At 33.9% G+C, this 22,031-nt stretch overlaps 1 protein-coding gene across 7 annotated transcripts in view; it reads right to left on the bottom strand.

Moving 5' to 3' along the window:
* Positions 1 to 22,031, bottom strand: part of LOC143255200 (atrial natriuretic peptide receptor 1-like) — a 140,911-nt gene that overhangs the window by 104,556 nt on the left and 14,324 nt on the right. The window contains exon 1 of one of the 7 annotated variants that reach the window (XM_076510481.1): positions 15,331 to 16,655. The exons of 5 other annotated variants lie outside the window; for them this stretch is intronic. In XM_076510481.1, coding sequence (XP_076366596.1) covers positions 15,331 to 16,099 — 769 coding nt within the window. In that variant the 5' untranslated portion in view covers positions 16,100 to 16,655. Of the gene's footprint in view, positions 1 to 15,330; positions 16,656 to 22,031 lie in introns of those variants that run through there. One more of the 7 variants, XM_076510485.1, reaches the window with a different exon arrangement.

Genomic DNA, 22,031 nt, shown 5'->3' on the forward strand with positions numbered 1-22,031 from the left:
GACAGCATTGTTGATGCTAGCCTATGGCAAAATCTTAGTAAAAAATGGTATCTATTTTAGCCGATAACAGTCTAAACAATAACAGCATTAAGCCTAACTGCTAACAGATTTGTAATAATAACAATAATAATGCCAGCTAACAAGAAAGAATAGTTCTAATATGAAAAGTAAATATACAAACGAATGATCAAGATACAAATATTACATTGAAAACACTTCACTCAAATGTCTTAGTCATTCTACATATTTTGTGAGGACATCGTGATGATTTCTGTTATTCTTGTTTTTTCTGTCAGTAGTTGGATAAAGTGATGATACCAGAAGCGCTTATTCTCTGTATATATAATTTAGCCTGCCATGGCTAAGTCGTTAGGGCTGTAACACGTAATTCGAGGGTTGCTGTTCGGATCACCGTTCCACCCCCAAACATACTCACCCTTTCAGCCGCGGGAGCATTATAAAGTACGATCAATCCTACTATTCGTTGGTAAGAAAGTTAGCCCAAGAGTTGGGGGTGGGTGGTGATAACTATCTGTCTTCTCTCTAGTCTTATATTGCTAAATTGGGGATGGCTAACGTAGATAATCCTCGTGTAGCTTTGCGCGAAATTCAAATAACAAGCAATATATATTCTATAAATCGGTATTCATTATTTAAATGTGTTGTATTTCAACATGAGTAATAGTTAATTTAGAGCAAAAACTAAATGAGTCGCCAGATATTTGTCAGAATTTCTTATGTGCTCAGTTATCCTTTATATGCTAAATCAACAGATAATAAAGATGAAGCAAATTGCACGTTTTTATGAATTGATTAGATGGATGAAATTTCTGTGTTAAAAAACGTTAATCCTTTACTAAACCACATAAGTAAGGTGGTAAATAATGATACCCATGGTTTGGTTGTCGCAAATAGGTGCATAGTGAAAAGACATTTAAAATATAAACGAAAATACAATTATGAAAATACCACTATGAAAAAATATCAAGCAATTCCTTGGTTTATTTTGCATACATGTCCAATATTTGATTATTTGTCATGTAGCCTTAAATGCAAAAAAAAATCATCATTAATGAGCAATTCGTATTTGTAGTTTTACATTTTTAGTAGTATCTCGTGTTTCGCCTCATCATGGCTTACGGTTGTCACACAGAGCAAAGTCAGTCAGAGCATTTTTAGTGTCTGAAGTAAACTTGTCAAGATAAAACGCATTACTGAAGAGCACTATATACCTTCTCCAAAGGATTGAAGAGTCGTCTGTTTCGTACAATGTGCACATTAGCATGGCGACTATTTGTAACTGCGAGCATGTGATTCATTATTATAACAGAAAACTGCGATTGTGCGAGCCAAAATCGACAGATAACAGTCATCTAACTGTGTTTGTCGGATATGGTCTGATCTGTCTGGGTTTTCAAGTTATTGTAACATCTATATAGAAGCAGGTCCACGTGCTCCTAACTACGCTCAGAGACACTCCACCAACACGCTACAACTTCTTGTGATTGGCCAGCCTCTGTGTTTCAAATGAGTCTCCAAATGTATGAAATATACAAATATCTACTTTGAACCATGGTTCTAAAGCAACTTACGGCATTTCCAACTTTGTTACTCACTTGAAATTGACAAACGTTGCTAGACTGTATAAGTCCACTGAATGTGAAGAATAGGTTATATGACCGATCATTTGCTTTTCAAACAGTTCAATAAATCTTTACACGCATGATATCACAACAGCAACCTGAGGAGGATTAGGTGACATTATTTTGTAATAGTATTGGTTTGACATATTTATAACTATGATGTTGCAAAATTCAATACCCTTTTATTTATTTTATGCGTAGTATAAAAAATAAAACATTATATGCATTATACATCACGGTAGTCTTTTGATAAAGAATTTCCGAAGAAGCTCACCAAAAGTTTCTACAATGCTATTTTGCGTAACCGAATTGTATAAAAGAACACAGATCTCATATGCGTTAAAAGGAAGCTGTTGTTAAACGAAACCGTATATCTTCAAAGATATAGTGGAAAAAAACTAAATTACTTTATAAATAACATAATAGGCTGTAAAAATAGTGTTGTTCAAAACAGCATTATACGCTTGCTACTTTTTTTTCCTACAGATCACAACGGATAGGATTGCAAACATACTTGGGATTAGACTCTGGTATTAAGTAATAGAGACTATATATGTGTGTGTTATTTAATTTAATGAGGTTATTCAAGCTTGAACAGTCGTCTCGAAATCTATTGTCCTTGCATTTAAAGTAGCATACGCTTTGGTTTGTTTTGAACTTCGCGCAAAGCTACACGAGGGCTATCTGCGCTAGCCGTCCCTAATTTAGCAGTGTAAGACTAGAGGGAAGGCAGCTAGTCATCACCACCCACCGCCAACTCTTGGGCTATTCTTTAACCAACGAATATATACACGATATGTCTGTTATAATAAGATTATTAAAATTCTGTGAAAATAATTAGAGAAAATCTAAGCGCAGAAAAATTGGAAATCATTTAAACACATGTCACACATTTTTATTATTCTTTTTAAAGTTTCAGGTACATTTAATATTTCAAAGAGCATTTTTTAATGACGAGAAACCTACTTGAAATAAAAATGTATCTCAGAACGGCTGGTATGGGTATTAACACTTTTATTGATAAGCAGAGAACAACGTTTCGACCTTCCTAGTTCATCTTCAGGTTAACAAAAATATACATTCTGAGATACATTTCAAAGAGCAATTCTAATATAAAACCTCAATTTAAGAGAAGAAAATTAAGTAACCAATGGTTTATTTATTTCTAGAACTACCGTTTTTTTCTGTGGTTATATCTAGTGTTTTGGTTATATTCAGTGTTTTGGTTATATCTAGTGTTTTGGTTATATCTAGTGTTTTGGTTATATTTAGTGTTTTGGTTATATTTAGTGTTTTGGTTATATCTAGTGTTTTGGTTATATTTAGTGTTTTGGTTATATCTAGTGTTTTGGTTATATTTAGTGTTGTGGTTATATCTAGTGTTTTGGTTATATTTAGTGTTTTGGTTATATCTAGTGTTTTGGTTATATTTAGTGTTGTGGTTATATCTAGTGTTTTGGTTATATTTAGTGTTTTGGTTATATCTAATGTTTTGGTTATAACTTGTGTTTATTTTACTATCTATTTTTTATTGAACTATATTAGCTTTATGTTATTTTTCTTAGAATATTTAGAAATTCTCTTTTTCTACTAGCATATGTTTTATACATTTTCTATAAATATGCCCTACAGTGACACAGCGATATGTCTGCAGACTTAGAACGCTAAAAACCAGGTTTCAATTGCCGTAGTAAGCAGAGCAGAGATAGCCAATTGTGTAGCTTTGTGCTTAATTCAAAACAACAACTTCTATAAATACACATACCTCCGCCTGGTAGCACACTGGTAACGCTAAAATTCGTGTTTTGATACTTAAAATGGTTACAATCCAGATACTTAATTATACAACATTATTCTTGTTTTATTTTATTTCATGTATTGTAGTATTATTGTATCTATTGTATTGTGTTGTTAATATATCTATTCTATTTTGTTGTTATTCTCTCCACTGTATCTTACTCTTATTCTATCAACTGTATTTTGTTGATATTTGCTACATGTTTTATTTATAACTACGTCTACTGTATCTTAGTCTTGCAATATCTACTATATTTTTTCTTTATAAGTACGTCTACTCTATCTTGGTCTTACAATATCTACTATATGTTTTCTTTATAACTACGTCTACTGTATCTTAGTCTTACAATATCTACTATATGTTTTCTTTATAACTACGTCTACAGTATCTTAGTCTTACAATATCTACTATATTTTTCTTTATAACTGCGTCTAGAGTATCTTAGTCTTACAATATCTACTATATTTTTTCTTTATAACTGCGTCTAGAGTATCTTAGTCTTACAATATCTACTATATTTTTTCTTTATAACTACGTCTACAGTATCTTAGTCTTACAATATCTACTATATTTGTTCTTTATAACTACGTCTACTGTATCTTGGTTTTACAATAGCTGGAACATCGTACGAGCAAAATACAATTAACCTTCAGTGCATTCAGAATTTATCTTAACTTTGTATTTATTGTGGTTTCCTGCATGGCTAGGTGTTTAGGACGCTTGACTTGCAACATGAGGGTTGCGAAATCAAGTCTTCGATACACCAAACATGTTCGCCCTTTTAGCCCTAAGGGTGTTATAAAATAAAGGGCCAATTCCACTCTTTGTTATTAAACGTGTAGCCCAAGAGTTGGCGATGGACGGTGATGACTAGCTGCCTTTCTTCTAATCTTTTACTGCTAGACTAAGGACTGATAGCGCAGACAACCCTCTTGCAGCTTTGCACGAAATTCAACACAAACCAAACCGAAAGCTGTAGATCACTTTATAGAAGTAAAATATATTGTCATAAGTATCTAAGTTTAGGGAATGAAAATTTTGTGACTGGATTGTTTTAATTGTAATTATATTCTACAAAGAGTTTAATTTGTATTTCTTTGTTGGAAATCCTTATGTTCTATGATTTCATGTCTGAGAATAACACATTACACCAAAGCAAACGATGTTTCTCGTTAGAATCATACACAACTCAATCTGATGATCCTTCAATGAGAGAGCAATAATTGATATCCTGATTACCTGTAGTTAAACTAAGTGATAATAAACAAGATAATCTGAACAGTAAATTATACACTTACAGCAAACAAGGTACCTACAGTCTGGAGGGTAAATTACACACTTACACTTTACAGTTAACAACAACATACTAAGAGTTTGAAGGCCTAAAAACGTTACTGAGTGAACATTTTTGTGAGTTACAGTCATGTTAAAAAGTTAGGACGCTCTATGAAAGCCTGTGTATTTTTGTAACATTTTTGGATTTATAGATATTTAATCTCAATTTTAACAATACTGAGAGATTATAGGAATATAACTAAACAATTAAAATTGTAGAAAAAACTTTTCAAAACCTTCTGTACATATAATTCTACAAAACTGCATATTCTAACTGAGGAAAATGTTAGGACACCCTACCCCTAATAGCTAGTGTTACCCCCTTTGGCTGAAATAACTACAGTGAGACGCTTCTTGTAGCCATCTACCAGTCTCTGACATTGGGCTGAAGAAAGTTTGCCCCACTCCTCAATGCAGAATTCTGTCATCTGTGAGATGTTTGAAGGGTCTCTTGCATGTACAGCCCGTTTCAAGTCACCCCACAGCATCTCAATGGAATTAAGATCTGGGCTTTGACTCGACCATTCCAGGACTCTCCATTTCTTAGTTTTAAGCCAGTCCTTGGTGGATTTACTGGTATGTTTTGGGTCATTGTCGTGTTGCAGGGTCCAGCTCCGCTTCAGCTTTAATTTTCTTACAGATAGACTCACATGTTTCTCAAGCACCCGCTGATACACAGTAGAATGCATGGTGGATTTTATGATTGTGGGCTGTCCAGGTCCTGCTGCAGCAAAGCAGTCTCAAACCATGACACTTCCACCTCCATGCCTCACAGTTGGTATGAGGTTCTTTTCCTGGAATGCTGTATTTGGTTTACGTCAAACATGGTGCTCACTCTCACTTCAACAGTCAAGAGCACACCAAACTAAATGTCTGAAGTTTAAATAGGGCAAGCCTCATTCAAAATGCTGAGTTACGATCTTCTAATCATGTGCACCTGGTGTGATACACCTGTGTGTGAGTTGAGCTATTTTAAGTGGGAATAAATGTGGGGGCGTCCTAACTTTTTCCTCAGTTAGATTATGCATTTTTGTAGAAATACATTTACAGAAGATCTTGAAAAGTCGTTTATTCAGTTTTAATTGTTTAGTTATATTCCTATAATCTCTCAGTATTGTTAAAATTGAGATTAAATATCTATATATTCAAAAATGTTACAAAAATACACAGGCTTTCGTAGGGTGTCCTAACTTTTTTCACATGACTGTATGTTACCAAAATTGTTTTGAATTGTGTTATCAACAGTAAATGCAGTAATTTATGTTACATTGTTATCTACATTATTATGTAGTAATCATTAGAGTTATTTCATTTCTCCCATCGATAACACACGTGCTTTGTAAACAATAGCAGTTGTTAAGTGTTAAACATAAAACTACACAATGGGATATCTATGATGTTATTACGGAAACTGTAAAAGCTCTCAGGCTGAAAGCTAAGCCATCTGAGAAGGGCTTTAAGTCATTCAGATTTGTTTTGTATAAAATTATTGGCGTACGCTAATGGTGTATTTTTAATACCTATTTGAAAATTAGAAGGTGTATTTAGGTTTTCTTTTGTAACGTCAAATTTTGTTTATAAAGTTCACACGTTTTTGTCGTTTTCAATATTGTATTGAAGTCCCTCTACAAGGTTATTGTATTGGTTCTATTATCCCTCTACAAGGTAACTTGGTACTCGCGAGAATGACAAGTATCATGAACCCATGACAGCTATTTTTCAAGGGTATAATTGTCCGTTAAGGTAATTTGAAAATCGTAACCATGACTGATGCAAACTCGTTAATTAATACATTGTTTGTTCCATTGTTTCGGATAACTGTACAATGTATATCTGAGCTAGCCGTCCCTAATTTTGAACGAGTAGATTAGGAGAGCAAATACTCAAAAGCACACACCGATAAGCGTTGAGCTACTCATAATACGAAGATGTAGTAATAAAATAGAATTCTGCAAACAGATGTCATGTGGTACTTATTTTAGAAAATAGTTCTGAAAAGTAATGGAAAATTGTAAATTTCAGATGAACTTTAATAATACATAAAGTACAACTCTGAGAATTTTAATATTATGTGAAGTACTAATCTAAAAACTTTAATAATATGTGAAGTACTAATCTAAAAACTTTAATAATACATAAAGTACAACTCTGAGAATTTTAATATTATGTGAAGTACTAATCTAAAAACTTTAATAATACATAAAGTACAACTCTGAGAATTTTAATATTATGTGAAGTATTAATCTAAAAACTTTAATAATATGTGAAGAACTGATCTGAAAACTTTTAGTAATACTTGTAGTACTAATGTAAAAACTTTAATAACACGTGTAGTATTAAGCTAAAAGTTCAATAATGCATGTCGTGAAAACTTCATTAATGTATGTAGTTTTGTTCTAAAAACTTTAATCATACGTGTGGTAATAGTAATCTAAACTTTTCAATAATACTGACAGTACTAATCTAAAAACATCAATAATATAAATAGTAATAACCTAAAAAACTTCCATAATACTAATGGTACTAATCTAAAAACTTCCATAATACTGATGGTACTAATCTAAAAACTTCAATAATATAGATAGTACTAATCTAAATAAAAACCTGTTTACCTAATTTTCCTTAATAACGTTTGAAAACACCTTGAAATACATGTATCAATGTTTAAATATAAACACTAGTCACTGTCGTTGAAACTGGGTCTGATATAGCCCAGTAGTAGCATACAGGGCTGCCTTCGTGAAGGTTCAACGTTCAGAATGCGAGAAGTCAGAGAATACTCTAGAAATATTCAGTTATGAAGGTATGGTTCGGTAAAACGTATCGCAAAAATGGTATGATTAAAAACAAAATCAACTTCAAGTACTGTTACAACTATTTTCATGTTGGATTATCAACATTTTTCCACAGGTGATATAGTTTGCTTTTTATCATATCTGACATCTACATTGTAACATTACACCTTTTTACCTCCTCTTTAAAACGTCTGGTGTCTGGTAAGTTCTCTCTGTTTACTATTGTCAAACTTGCGTCTGATTTTGTAAGTTTTTGATTTAACTAAACATATTTTGGTTGTCTTTATACACCCAGTTCTGCTTTTAATAGGATTATAGGTGTATCTTAACGTTCGTCAGAGTTTTTTAGTTCCGTACTCCATGACGTTCTAGTAAAATCCAGGTTAACTAAAATATTGAACTGTGATTGGTCCATCTATCCACCAATCTTCAGGTCATAGGTTGAGAATTGAAAATTGTGGATGCACCGCCGTCGTCGTAAGGAAAACAAAACCATTTTATAACCATGCCATTTTACGGTATCCGAACTGGCAACGTATATTATTCAAACCGATTGCTATCCCTCTCTCTGATCGGTAATTTTAAATTAGCTATGGCTAAGAGTCATTCCATGCCAACTCACCTAAGGCTTCCCAATTCATGTCATATATTTCCTCGAAAAAAATTCAAGCAAAACATTCATTTTTAATTATTCAACCATGAAGTACAGCTTTAGGATTTTGCATGGCTGAATAAATCAAAATGATGTTCGAATTTTTTCAAAGAAATCTATTACATGAAGAGGGACAAGTTCTTTTTTATGGGTAAATTAGCATGAAATGACCCCTATGGCCAACCCCCGAAGTACTTAACCTGGCCGTTTAGACGTAATTAAAAAAATATCCATGCTAATACCACGAGTTTAGATTATAATGGCCTATGATGAGAACACCATTTATGAAACATCAACTAGAAGATGTTCAGCTTATCGTATCTGAGAAGCAGGAATCCACTGTTAACAGTGGTACAAGCCCTCTTACCTGTGGCACCTACCAACTTACCTCTTTCCACTGATTAGCATTTAAACCTAAGGTACTACACTAGGTACTATCATACAATAGTCATTTGTATAGCATATTTTTGCCGTCAAATTATCCAAGTTTGGTTAAAAATTTCGTCTTTTATCCTATTTATCAGAGGTTTAATACACTAGGGTAGAAACGATGGTATGCATATTAGCAACTTATTTAAAACAATGAACACATAACAATGTATCGACTTCATTAGTTCATTATTAGTTAAATATCTTATTGAAAGTTTTCAATGCTTACATCAGCCGTCTCCAATACACACACACAGTAAAACCAGTAATGTGTTACTCTTACTTTAGCGCATTCGCTACGTTCAATATCATTGTATATTGTAACGTCTCATGTTGTGGGTAATTTCAAACGTATCTGAATGATAAAGCTGTTATCAAATCTACTTTGAAAATCTGAGCATTAAAATATCAACAAAAGTGTGAGTGTTTATTACATATTTTACCTAACTTCAGTGATTGTAAAACCAATAACAACTTAAAGATTTTCCAGTAAACCCGAAACCAACAATAACTAAAAGATTTTCCAATAGAATTGAAACCAATAATAATTTAAATATTTTCAAGCAAAACCGAAACTAATAATAACTTAAAGATTTTCCAAAAAAATTGAAACCACTAATAACTTTAAAATTTTCCAGTGAAACCAAAAACAATATTAACTTAAAGCTTTTCTAGTAAAATCAAAACCAATAATACCTAAAATATTTTCCAGTAAAAAAAAAAAGCATTACATTTTTTAAAAATAACACTGAAGTTACGAACATGCACTAACAAAGTTTTTTCTTCTTCGATGTGAGAAACCAATCTTCGAGAGTTTTCTTAAATTCTAGAATGTTAAATTAAACAATAGAAGTTTATTTCTAATTAGCTGGAGTACCCGTACTCCAGATGGAAGTTATGTAAGTTCATGATGAATGAAAGGTTATTTTTTTTTACATGAAAAGGTGCTTCCCTTATATGTAATTGTAAAAAAAACAACAACAACAACAGAAAAACGTACAAAAAACTGCAGAACACAAAATGTAAAACTGTAAATTTTCCTATCCCGTTGCATGGATTCCATAACCTTCATGTTAAATTTGGGGAAGATCCATCTACAGGAGGCGAAGAAGTAGTTTAAAAAACTGCACAAACGAACATTAAAAACGGAGAATAGAAAATTTGTATGTGGACACATACATGAGCCTAATGAGCCTCCATGTCAATTTTGGTGAAGTTCCATCCACTTCCTGGGAAGTAGTTACATGGACATACAACAGACAGCACTATAAAATTTCATTTTCCTTCGCTTTTCTTAAAATGTTCGTGTTTTTCTCAAGTTTCATTTCGCCGATATCTTTCCTACATAAAACTAAGTGGGAAACAGATATTTAGTTGTTTTCTGGATTTGTACTGAACATAAAATCCTGTGATGCTACAGAACCGGTTTCACGTAGAACATTTTGGAAAAGGAAAACAGAAGTTTTGTTGTATAGATGTGCGTAAGTAAAATAATAACTGAGCTTCTTTTTGGTTTTCCAATAGCACAATAAGAAAACATTCATTGTTGAATAAACGTTGAAATAAATGAAAATTATAAATATGAATTACTGAAATAACTTCCAACGTATATTGTGAAATACGTTCACTTCCATCTAATAAGGTAATTTGTTTTTAAAATTTCCATTTAGATAGACAGTAAGCAACCTTTACCAAGCCTGTAATAATAAGGTCTAAAATACACGAAAGGAAATTCTTTCTAAGCTGTCTTTTCATTCTCGTTAATAACTAAATATGTCACAGCAGAGTTTATTTGGAGTTTTGTCGGTAAGTATATGCTTAACTGTTGAAAATAAACTTTACAAAAAATAAACAAAGATATATTATGTTGTGGAGAAGCGGAAATTAAACTGATGTAAACTAAAGAAAGTGTTTGTTCAAATTTTTGAGAGAATAAACTACTTGTTGATATAATCTCTCGTGCCACTTCTTAGACTTCCTAAGTCGATATTGACTGTTCAGTGCTTTTAACGACACGAGGCATTAAAAAACTAAGGAAGTAAGTAAATAATCAAACTGATGCCTCGATACTTAAATATCTCTCTATAGGTTTCAAGTATGAGAACATCCGGTATGTCTTTATATAAAAGATAAACTAACTTCCTGTGACATAAAGTTGCCGATAGTAGTGAAAATTATTATCTTCTGGAACCCTATAGTTTCAAGACATCAGAAACTTATGATGCAAAATCCAGTATCTCAAACTACCTTGCCCATTTTTTCATGTTCTCCTGCGTCTTATGAGAAATATATAAAGAAATTTCATCAAGATAGTAAGTTATAAATATTAAACGGTGTGGCGATCTTACTATAAACAGGAAATGTCCAACATGTAGCTTGAAGATGCAAAGTCACTAACATTGCTGTATGTGTGTGTGGTTTTTTCTTATAGCAAAGCCACATTGGGCTATTTGCTGAGTTCATCGAGGGGAATCGAACCCCTGATTTTAGCGTTGTAAATCTATAGACTTACCGTTGTAACAGCGGGAGACATCATCGCTGTGTCAATTGCTTTACGTTTCTTCTTTCGATCACAGGCTTTACATTACAAAATCTTCACAAATCTAAGAATAACGTTTTAAAAATCTTATATGCGGCTATTTTTACCCTATGAAATATTTGTAAAATTAATTAAATATGAAATGCCTAATTTTGATTATTTTAGGAGATTCGTGCTTCGTGTACAACAACGGAACACACGGGTAAAAATTCTATTTTATCATTCAAAACAAATCCCAGCCTGAAGGTTAAGAAATAGCTGTGAATTTTTGCATATTCGTAGAGTGCGGAACTGTTCAACATGCAAGAACTCAATAAAAGCTGAAAATAATAAGTTAGATAAAACTAATGCACTGTTCTTCCTAGATAAATGTTACCTTCACTACAGTTTAAAAAAATTGTTATCTCACGACAGCTGGTATAGATAATAAAACTTTTATTAAAATAAAGTAGAGAACAACGTTTCGACCTCCTTAGGTCATCTAAAGGTTAACAAAAAGAATTTTAAACTCTTTCTACAGGTTAACAAAGAGAATTTTAAACTCTTTCTTTGTTAACCTGAAGATGACCTAAGAAGGTCGAAACGTTGTTCTCTACTTTATTTTAATAAAAGTTTTATTATCCATACCAGCTGTCGTGAGAAACATTTTTACTTCAAATGTATTTCTCGTCATTACAAGTTTAAAAATTCCTTTATCTCAATACTAAATATACAGCGATTTGTACGGTTTTTTTTTTTCTCAAATTGATTTTTAATTTATAATAAATTTGTTTCAAAAGGTTACATATCAGCTATGGCTGACAAACCCCCTCTAGTTGTAACTAGTGGAACGAAAGATATAGTGCTTATTTTTCTTCTCTCAATAGATTGACGATTACGAATGTGTATATAAAAGACATAGCTACTGTTAGACACATAAAACATAAAATTAATGACACAAGAATGTCGGTGAATATAATAAGACATTATACGATAAAAGATATGGTCATAAAATTTCTACATGAAAAAAGGCATATTTTTAAAACCCTTTAATGACTGAAACGCATTCGGGTTTTGAATAATGTGGTCAGTAGAATCAATACATAACGAATAATTTCAATAATTAAGCCTATTCTGTGACTTAAAACAATATTTCCCCAAACAAAATCAAAGGCATCTAAAGAGAATATATCTGTTACTTATAAACAAGTGTCATCAATGATGTTGTGTAAAAATTATTCTTCTTCTAAGTACTTTTACTTACCAAAACTTTATTTAAAGTTGTTACTGTTGAAAAGTTTCCAAAGGCAAAACTTTGTGCGCAAGCGTCAACTTTAGACAAAAAGTTCATCAATAATTTAACTCTCCTAATAAAGAAAGTATGAACCACTTTTTACGAACAAAATCTGATAGACATATGACAGTTCTTTCAGTGAAAATTTGATTATTTAGAATTAAGCACAAGAGTATACAATGGGCTATCTGTGCTCTGCCCACCACGGGTATCGAAACCCGGTTTTTAGCGTTGTAAGTCCGCAGACATAGCGCTGAGTCACTGGGGTAACACGTTTTTTTTTATTATTATTAATCATAAGATTGTTGAATGTAAAAATCATAGAAAAATACAAACAGGGGAGCTTCGCAAATTCTTCAAATGAAATAACGTCCACCTCTGGTACAGCGGTAAGTCTACGGATTTACAACGCTAAAATCAGAGATTCGATTCACCTCGGTGAACTTAGTAGATGAAATAACATAATATATTCATGTTTAATTTATGGAGGTTGTAATCATGTTACAGATTTACAGATCTGAAGTTTTTCATCAAGTTAAATGTCTCATATTTGGAGTTTATTATCAAGTTAAAGATCTGCATATTTGGAGGTTGTTTGGAAGTCAAATATTTACAAATCTGTAAGTTGGAATCACATTAAACATTTACAAATCTGAAAGCTGCAAACGTGTCAGAGTTCTACAGATATAAAAGTTATGATCACGTTAGAGATCTATAGATTTGGAGGTTACGAACATGTCAAAGATCTAGAAATATAGAAATTGCGATTACGCTAGAGGAATCAAATCTATTTTTGTGTTTGTTGTTTGCTTTTTTTCCTTATAAGTAGCTGTAATATCTCGGTCTAAAACACAATTAAATCATCTTGTAAAATAAACGTAATTTGCTAATACTGAAAGAAAAAATAGTGTTACAATGTGGGTTACGAAACAAACCCCGTGGGAACGTCATTATGTCACGGTTAATCCCACTATTTTTGACTTGGTTTAAATTTCGCACAAAGCTACACGAGCGCTATCTATTTTAGCCATCCATAATTTAGCAGTATAAGACTAGAGGGAAGGCAGCCAGTTATCACCACCCACCATCAATGTTTGAGCTACTCTTTTACCATGGCTGAAAGGACAAGCATATTTAGTGTGGCAGGAGATTCGAACCAGCGACCCTCAACTTGCGAATCGAGCACCCTAACCACGTGGTCATGCCGGGCCAATGAATAAAGTATGTGTGTGTGTGTTTTCTTGTTGCAAAGCCACATTGGGCTATTTGTTGAGTCCGCCAATGGGAATCGAACCCTTGAGTTTAGCGTTGCAAATCCGTAGACTTACCGATGTATCAGCGTAAGACAAGAATAAAGTGTTTCAAGTTGATGCAAAGATTTCTGTAGTTAAATATATTAACTTCTTTCGTAAAGAGCAGTCCAAGAGTGGGCGGTGTTGATGTTGATTAGCTGCTTTATATCAAAGCCAAAATTCTTAAAAGTTTATAAAAATTAGGGATAGATGGCGAACGAATATGTCTTTGCGCGAAATTCAACAAACAAACACCCTTATAGTTCTTAGATATTTAGTAAACTAATACAGTAATCATATGTTTATGGAAATCTATAACTTAACGTAGCAGTTTTCCAGCCCTTATTGTGACGTAGACCCGGCATGGCCTAGCGCGTAAGGCGTGCGACTCGTAATCCGAGGGTCGCGGGTTCGCGCCCGCGTCGCGCTAAACATGCTCGCCCTCCCAGCCGTGAGGGTGTATAACGTGACGGTCAATCCCACTATTCGTTGGTAAAAGAGTAGCCCAAGAGTGCACTTATTATTACTCCATACAAGGGATTCCATAAACAAAAAGGAGGAACACAATAATCTCTATCCATGCCTTAAAGAAGCTCTCTAATGGCACCGCGGTATGTCTGCGGACTTACGACGCTAGAAACCGAGTTCCGATACCAGTGGTGGGAAAAGCCCTTCAGTCGTATGGGCGCTATAATGTCACGGTAAATCCCACCATTCGTTGGTAAAAGAGTAGCTCAAGAGTTGGCAGTGAGTGGCGATGACTAGGTACATTCCCTCTAGCCTTACACTGCTAAATTACGGACGGCTAGCACAGATAGCTCTCGTGTAGTTTTGCGCGAAATTCAAAAACAAACAAACATGTATTAGCAAAGCATTATAAATACTATTCATCCTTGATAATAATGCTGTAGTTCTGTCCGAAGGCCTGAGGTTTTCTTGTCAACAGTGAACAATACAAGCAGCAGGAAATACTTCGCAAACTTGAGTTAAATATCAACCAAAAGGACTCTCAAACTTGGAAACTAGAATACGAAGTAATTAGTTAATGAACGCTTGAAATCTTAAGCCAAGTTGTTGATGAAAATATAGTTTTAAATATAATTATTCGAAACTCATTCCATCGAAATATGGTGGTTATTCTTTGACAGATTGTTTAGGCAGAGTATTCATGATGAAACTTTGTAGAATGGACGGAATTGACCTGAAGACGAAAGGCAGAAGACTTTCGAAACGTCGTCCTCTACACTTGTGTCTCCACAATGGGCAGTCGCCATCCATTCTACAAAGTTTCATCATGGTGGTTACTTCTTAGATTAGAAGATAAACATGCGTACTTAAATAACATGAATAACCTACAATCATGTCAACCCGTCTGATAAGTTCTTAAAATACAAAGAAAAAGTTTTGGACAAATAACATTGTGATGTCAGCAAGCTAAAAGAAAATCTTTCTCACATGCGTATAATGTGTTATCACAGCCTCGGATGGTTATTTTTCTTTCAAATTTTATGAAAACCACTTTTAAAAAATAAAGCGGAAGGTGGATAAGACCGTATTGTAGATTGTTCACTCACCTCTGGCATGTTTGGATACATCATCCAAAAACTCGTGGAAGGAAACATCGGGTAAAGTTTCATCGAAGTCCCGTTCATGATAATCCTGCTTGTCTAGGGCGTGAGAAACGGCGCCAAGGGTGAACGCGCAGTTCGATTTACCGCGAGATCGATCCACGTAGTTATGATAGAGAAACGCCACTATTCGCCAGCTGAAAGTTAACAGCATCATTTGAAAAATTTGTCCGATTTGAGAATAAGAACCGTTCATTCGGGTCAGTAGCGAATAATACTTAGCTTTGTAGTCAAAGGAGTCGATCTGTCCACCGGCTGATATTACCGGAATTTCCCATACGGTAGTGTAACGCGCGACGGGCGCCAGGGCGTAAGGGCAGAGCGGGCCCAAGAAAACGTCGACCATCCTGTTGTAATACATGTCAAATGCGGCCAGAGGACCATACGTGGAGGAGCATTTTGTGTTCCGAGAATAAACCCTGATGACACGACCCCCTAAAATACCCTCGTCCTCAACTGTTTTCGCAGCATACATGATAGAAGGAAGTACCTTGTGAAGAGAGTAAGGCAGAGTGTTGTTTTGTGGAGCGAGCACTACAAGGTTCAGAGGTCGATCACGGTCAGTTCTTTGTTCTGACTGATCATTACGTTGAGTGGTCAATATTACCTGCTTTCCAGGGTTAGTCGAGATTTCTCTAGGCCTTTCACCATCAGCAGTGCTTATAATTGCTACTATATAAAGCAAAGCTAATATCGGCATCAACAACTTAGACATTTTTACTCCATTCAATCACCATAGAAACACAAGATTTCAAGCAATCAACGGTTAAGCGTTTCAAAATTTCCTATTGGCTCGTCTAACTTTAATATCAAACTACAGTGTTGTTATTTGCATGTTCTGCCAAATAAGTTTAGAAGTCGAATATATTTTTTCTCCGAATTAAAAAATATATTTATTAATTTAAAGTTTAAAACTTTTAGTATAATCGAAGATCTTCTCCGCTTTCTCGTTTCTTTACCTGAAAATCGAAAATATGTGGTCATGTAACGCAGATGGAGTACCGTGATGTCAGTCATCCACTACCAGGTAAAGTATATTGTACTATATTCTCTCTCAAATGAGGTTACACTTTGTTCGAAGGATTAAAGCCATATAAACTGCTTGGACTTCTTGCTGTGTTTTTATTAGTTTACTCTGGCTTTCAAATGTGGCGCCCTCACGTACCAGCTAGCGAAAGAATCAAATCGATTCAGTAATTGTATTATCACATACTCATGTCAAAGATGAAGGGTAAATACAAGGAATTCGGAAGAAAACCATTATTTCAAGTTCAGCATATATGGATATTCGTTTTCGTTGTTGTTGTTGTCGTTCTATGAAAACAGGAAATATTGTGACTGTAGCTTTTTAAATATTTTATAAACACTATTTTGTCATTTGAGTTCTGAACAACATTTATATTAATACTATTAATCATTATCGAATATATTGTTATGATAACAGCATTCTAGACAAATACAATTGCCCCTTCAGTAACTGTGATCTCATATCCAGCTAACTTTATTGTTTTTCAACTATCTTGTTGCTTTCTATCTTATAGCCTAGCCCCTCAGTGGCATAGCGGTATGTCTGCAGATTCCCAACACTAAGATACGGGCTTCAATACCCGTGGTTGGCACAGCACTGATGGTTCATTCTGTAGCTTTAGGCTTGATTTCAAACAATGAAAAACAACCCTTATAGCCTACAGTATTTGGTCCAGTGCGGTTTTTCACACTTTGTTCTCTAATTATATATTTTTTATTCCATCAAACTATATAATCTGTCGTGTTTTACAATTTGTTTTTAGTTCGCATAGAATAATAAATCACCATTAGATACGTGACTGTCTCGAAAGCTTCAAGATAAAAACACTGATCAGTTTCGCTGCAGATCGTGGAAACAGTATAACTGAAAAATCATACGTGTAATTCTAAAGGTGAGCAGTTAATACAACTTCTATATTTCATTTAATTGTTTATTTAAAACGGTATTAATTAAATATACTGTTTTACATGACATATAAATTAACCGCACTTTTAGAACAGAGTTATTAATAAATTAGATTTTTATGGCTAATATATGGCAACCCTATTTATACAATAATTCAACAAACACTAAAAGTATATTTAACCAAAATAATGAGTGTGCGTGGTCTCTAAATAAACTCTGACAATAGAACAAAAAAACATGTAAAACCAAATAATAACACTATGTAACACATTTTGTTCCTGGATAGTATGTGTTATTATTTCTTAGCTGCTTATGTTGTAAGAGTACAGAAAATGGCCATTATTCCCTTCAAACTTTGCTTTTGTGACCTGGATAACGAAATTTTGAAATTAACTTATTTTCTCTGTAAAAATGGGCAAATTTGAATATTTTCATATGCATAAGGCCTGAATAAAACAACATATGAATCAAGATTTACATGTATTTATACTAAAGTTATACAAAAATGTTTAGAAGTGAGTAGTTTTTCGAGATTTGGGACTGTAATGTAAATCATTTTCACGTATCAGCCCTCATATATAGTCTCCCATCATGTTTTCCTTATACGCTCCCAGGTAACAAAAGCAAAGTTTGAAGAGAAAAATAGGTCTTTTCTATTTACTTTAGGCATAAGTAATTAGGAAATAACACTTTCTGTCCAGGAACAAAAAAAGGTAAAAATGGCAGTTAATAAACAGCACCCATTGCAAAATTTTCACGACTCTTTGACCCAGCAGAGCCAGATGGGTTAAGGCATTCGACTCGTAACCTGAGGGTCGCCGGCTCAAATCCCCGTCACATAAAACACGCTAGTCCTTTTCGCCCTGTGGAGACGTTATAATGTGACGGTCAATCCCATTATTCATTAGTAAAAGAGTAGTCTAAGAGTTGGCGGTGGGTGGCGATGACTAGCTACCTTCCCTCTAGTCTTACACTGCTAAATTAGGGACGGCTAGCGCAGATAGCCCTTGTGTAGCTTTGCGCGAAATTCAAAACCAAACAAGCACCGTTATTTATACTCCACAAGAGAAGACAGTGATCAAAAATAAAGCGAAGGAAATATTCGATATAACACGAACAAAATATGTTGGTACATTGGTATCAAATATGAAGGAACTACATTATTACCTCATTATTACTGCTAGTAATTCTTCACTGAAACTTGAGAATCCATCTGAAAACAAACTATTTTTTGCCAACATTAACTAAACTTACTACGTAAAAATTCGTCACTCACAACTTATGAGTTCTTCATAGTCAAATTGTTAACACCTAAACTAAACAAACCCTAAGAATTCACAATACGACACAAAGTTTAAAGACTTCCTTTGACTTAATGACACAAGAAATAACATTATTTTGTGAGAAAAAGGCAGATAACACAATCATCGTTCATATGTAATATAATTTTATAATTCTCAATTATACACATATAAAGTACTCTGACGTACAATATTTATTTAAAACACTTTCTGAGAGGTGCAATCTCCTTATAGCTCTCCAGTGGCTCAGCAATCTCCTTACAACGCTAAAAACCGGGTTTCGATACCCGTGGTGGTCAGAGTACAGATAGCCCATTGTGTAGCTTAATTCAACAACAACAGCAATTCACTTTTAATCGCACTTTCAAAAGTGATTTTAAGATATCACGTTTTGTGAATTATTTTTCAGTACATAACACTCCTGATATAGAGTTATTTTTATATATATGTACAACATAAGCATTTTTTAACTATCTTTGACCAACAACAGTTAGATAATAGCACATTACTGTTCATTCCTGAAAACTTTCCCAAGTAACGAGCACTTTCAGGGTGAATCATGTAGAAATAGAACTAAATACATTAAAATAGCTGTCTATGTCTATTTATTTATATCGGCAATTCATCATTTTCATCCGTCTATATCTAAATGTTAGTTCCTCATGTCCACTTACTAAGAATTTATTATAATATCCAGAAGGAGTCACATTGCATAAAATTAATAACTAAATCACTCAGATAAATATAAACGGGTAGGGCTGAAATTTAGTTAAGCACATTGAGGTTTCCTGGATGATAACGACATATTTGAATAAAAGGCGACATGAGACTGAGGGAAAACCAAATCACAAATCCTAAGGAAACACTTAATCTGAACTATCATGAATTCGACAGTACCCAACTCTGCCTTGATAGTCCTACCAACACGTTAAGATAATAAATAATAAGGTATGTAAGGTGGTATAAATCAAACTGTTGAGCAAAAAATAATATATTTAGCAAAAGAGAATTTTATTAATATGTTATAAATGTGTTTAACAGAAGAACAGAAAATGTTAATAATACTGTAATAATTTGGACAAAAAATGTAGAACTGAGTGAACAAACATATAAAATATTAAACAGAACATACAAAGTTATATTAATACTCGTTTCTCGAAATCCCATAAGGATAGTTTGGTCCAGAAGAGTTGAAGTTCAGTAGCGTGGTAAACTGAATCCAACAATCTCTTCTGCCTTTGAAGCTCATCTTGTAAGTCTTAGGTGAAACTTTGTTTGTTTGTTTTAGACTTTCGTACACGAGGGATATCTGCGCTAGCCGTCCTTAATTTAGTAGTGGAAGACTAGAGGGAAGGCAGCTGGTCATGACCACCCACCGCCAACTCTTGGACTATTCTTTTACTAATGAATAGTGGGATTCATCGTCACATTATAACGTCCCCACATGGCGGAAAGAACTAGCGTGTTTTATGTGACGGAGATATGAGCCTGCGACGCTCAGGTTACAGTCGAGTGCCCTAACCGCCTGGCCATGATGGGTCAAAGAGTCGTGAAAATTTTGCAATGGGTGCTGTTTATTAACTGCCATCCTTCTAGTGTATCACTTACAACAGGTCTGGCATGGCCAGGTGGATTAAGGCGTTAGACTCGTCATCTGAAGGTCACGAGTTCGAATCCCCGTCGCATCTCGTATTGTTGAAAATCATCATTTCTTTTAGTTAGGATACTTTAAAATTTCTAGAAAAATGGTTATTATCAAACAATGTATGTCAAATAAGATTATAGAATCTGGATCGTGGCGATTCCTTAAAATGAATATTTCGTTGTATTAGGTTTAACTTGAACAGACTGGTAAACCATATAACAAAGTCTCGCATAAAATAAATAAATCACATGTAGCAATACCCATACCGTCATTATCTTTAAAACACACAAATCACACGTGCACTTTCTTCAGTCTTTACCGTACTGACCGTATTTTTATTCTTTTACATCTCCATTGAATAGGAGGCCCGGCATGGCCAAGCGCGTTAAGGCGTGCGACTCGTAATCTGAGGGTCGCGGGTTCGCATCCCCTTCGCGCCAAACATGCTCGCCCTTTCAGGCGTGGGGGGCGTTATAATGTGACGGTCAATCCCACTATTCGTTGGTAAAAGAGCAGCTCAAGAAATCAACATGCAAAATAGGTTTGAAATTTCTATCTATAAAATACATATCAATTGTGACATATCATGTGCTGCCATCTGTAGTACGTTGTGAGAGTGTACGTGTTGACGATAAGTGTGTATATCTATGTGTGTGTTGTGGGTACTTCAGATTATTAGTTTTTCACAGCAACTAAGAAGAATTATTACAGTGTCTCAACATAGTTTTGTATTACGAAATTAAACTAATTACTAATAAAACTATATATAAGAAAAAATAGTTAACACACGCACTAAAGTCAGAAAAATTATTCTAAAACAAATTATATTAATTTTATGGGTTGGGTTAGGCCTGGTAGTTAGTGTGTCAGCATTATAGCTCCGAGGGTTTATAGTTCGCGTCCGTTTACCACAGAATCTCGCTTTGAACTTTGGAGCCGTGTGTGCGATCTCTGAGTGACAGTCAAATCCCGCTATTCAATCGGACAAGAGTGGCCAAAGAGCTGGCGGTCAATGCTCTTGACTAGCTGCTTTTCCACTAGTTTATCGATTCAATGTTAATGACGAGCATGCGCAGACAATACTTTATAAAAATATTCACAAAGGATAAGAAAATACTGGCTTGTTTGTCCATTAAACATAATGAATAAATGAAACACGTTTTATTAAAAGAGGTAAAGTCTTTAAAAATAAAATGTGGTTTTCAGTTCAATAAAACATTTTGAGTGATAAAATGTTCATTTAAGTTATACGTAAAAGTCTAGTATATGTTTAAAGAAACAATTACTCTAGAACATTTACTTAACTAATGAACTATTTGATTTCTTAGGAATACGAAACCTTACACTAGATACCTCAGTTGAAATGAGTAATGGTATGAAGATGAATTAGAAACGCAATATTAAAAATAAATGCTCACATAATTCACATATTAAATTCTGTATTCTGCTTTTATTTTGTCAGTTCTTTTTGTTTGTTTGTTTGCTCTTGCACGGTTCGAGTTTTTCTTGTTATCCAGCATTTCATAATAGTTTAATAAAATTTCAAATGGAGAAAAGATTTCGGTAAATATCTTATTTGGCATTTAATCCTGTTTTTTATAAAATTTTATTGTTGGTTGATAAAATGATTGACTCCTAGTGGTGGGTATAGGACATAACAATAGAGGTTTGCTTGCTGTTAAGCACAAATATGCACAAAAGGCTAACAGCGTTAGCAGAAATAGAACTTCGAATTTTAGAGGTATAAACTCTCAAGAAATGGAAAATG

This window comes from Tachypleus tridentatus, chromosome 7 (assembly GCF_004210375.1).
Source record: "Tachypleus tridentatus isolate NWPU-2018 chromosome 7, ASM421037v1, whole genome shotgun sequence".
NCBI lineage: Eukaryota > Metazoa > Arthropoda > Merostomata > Xiphosura > Limulidae > Tachypleus > Tachypleus tridentatus.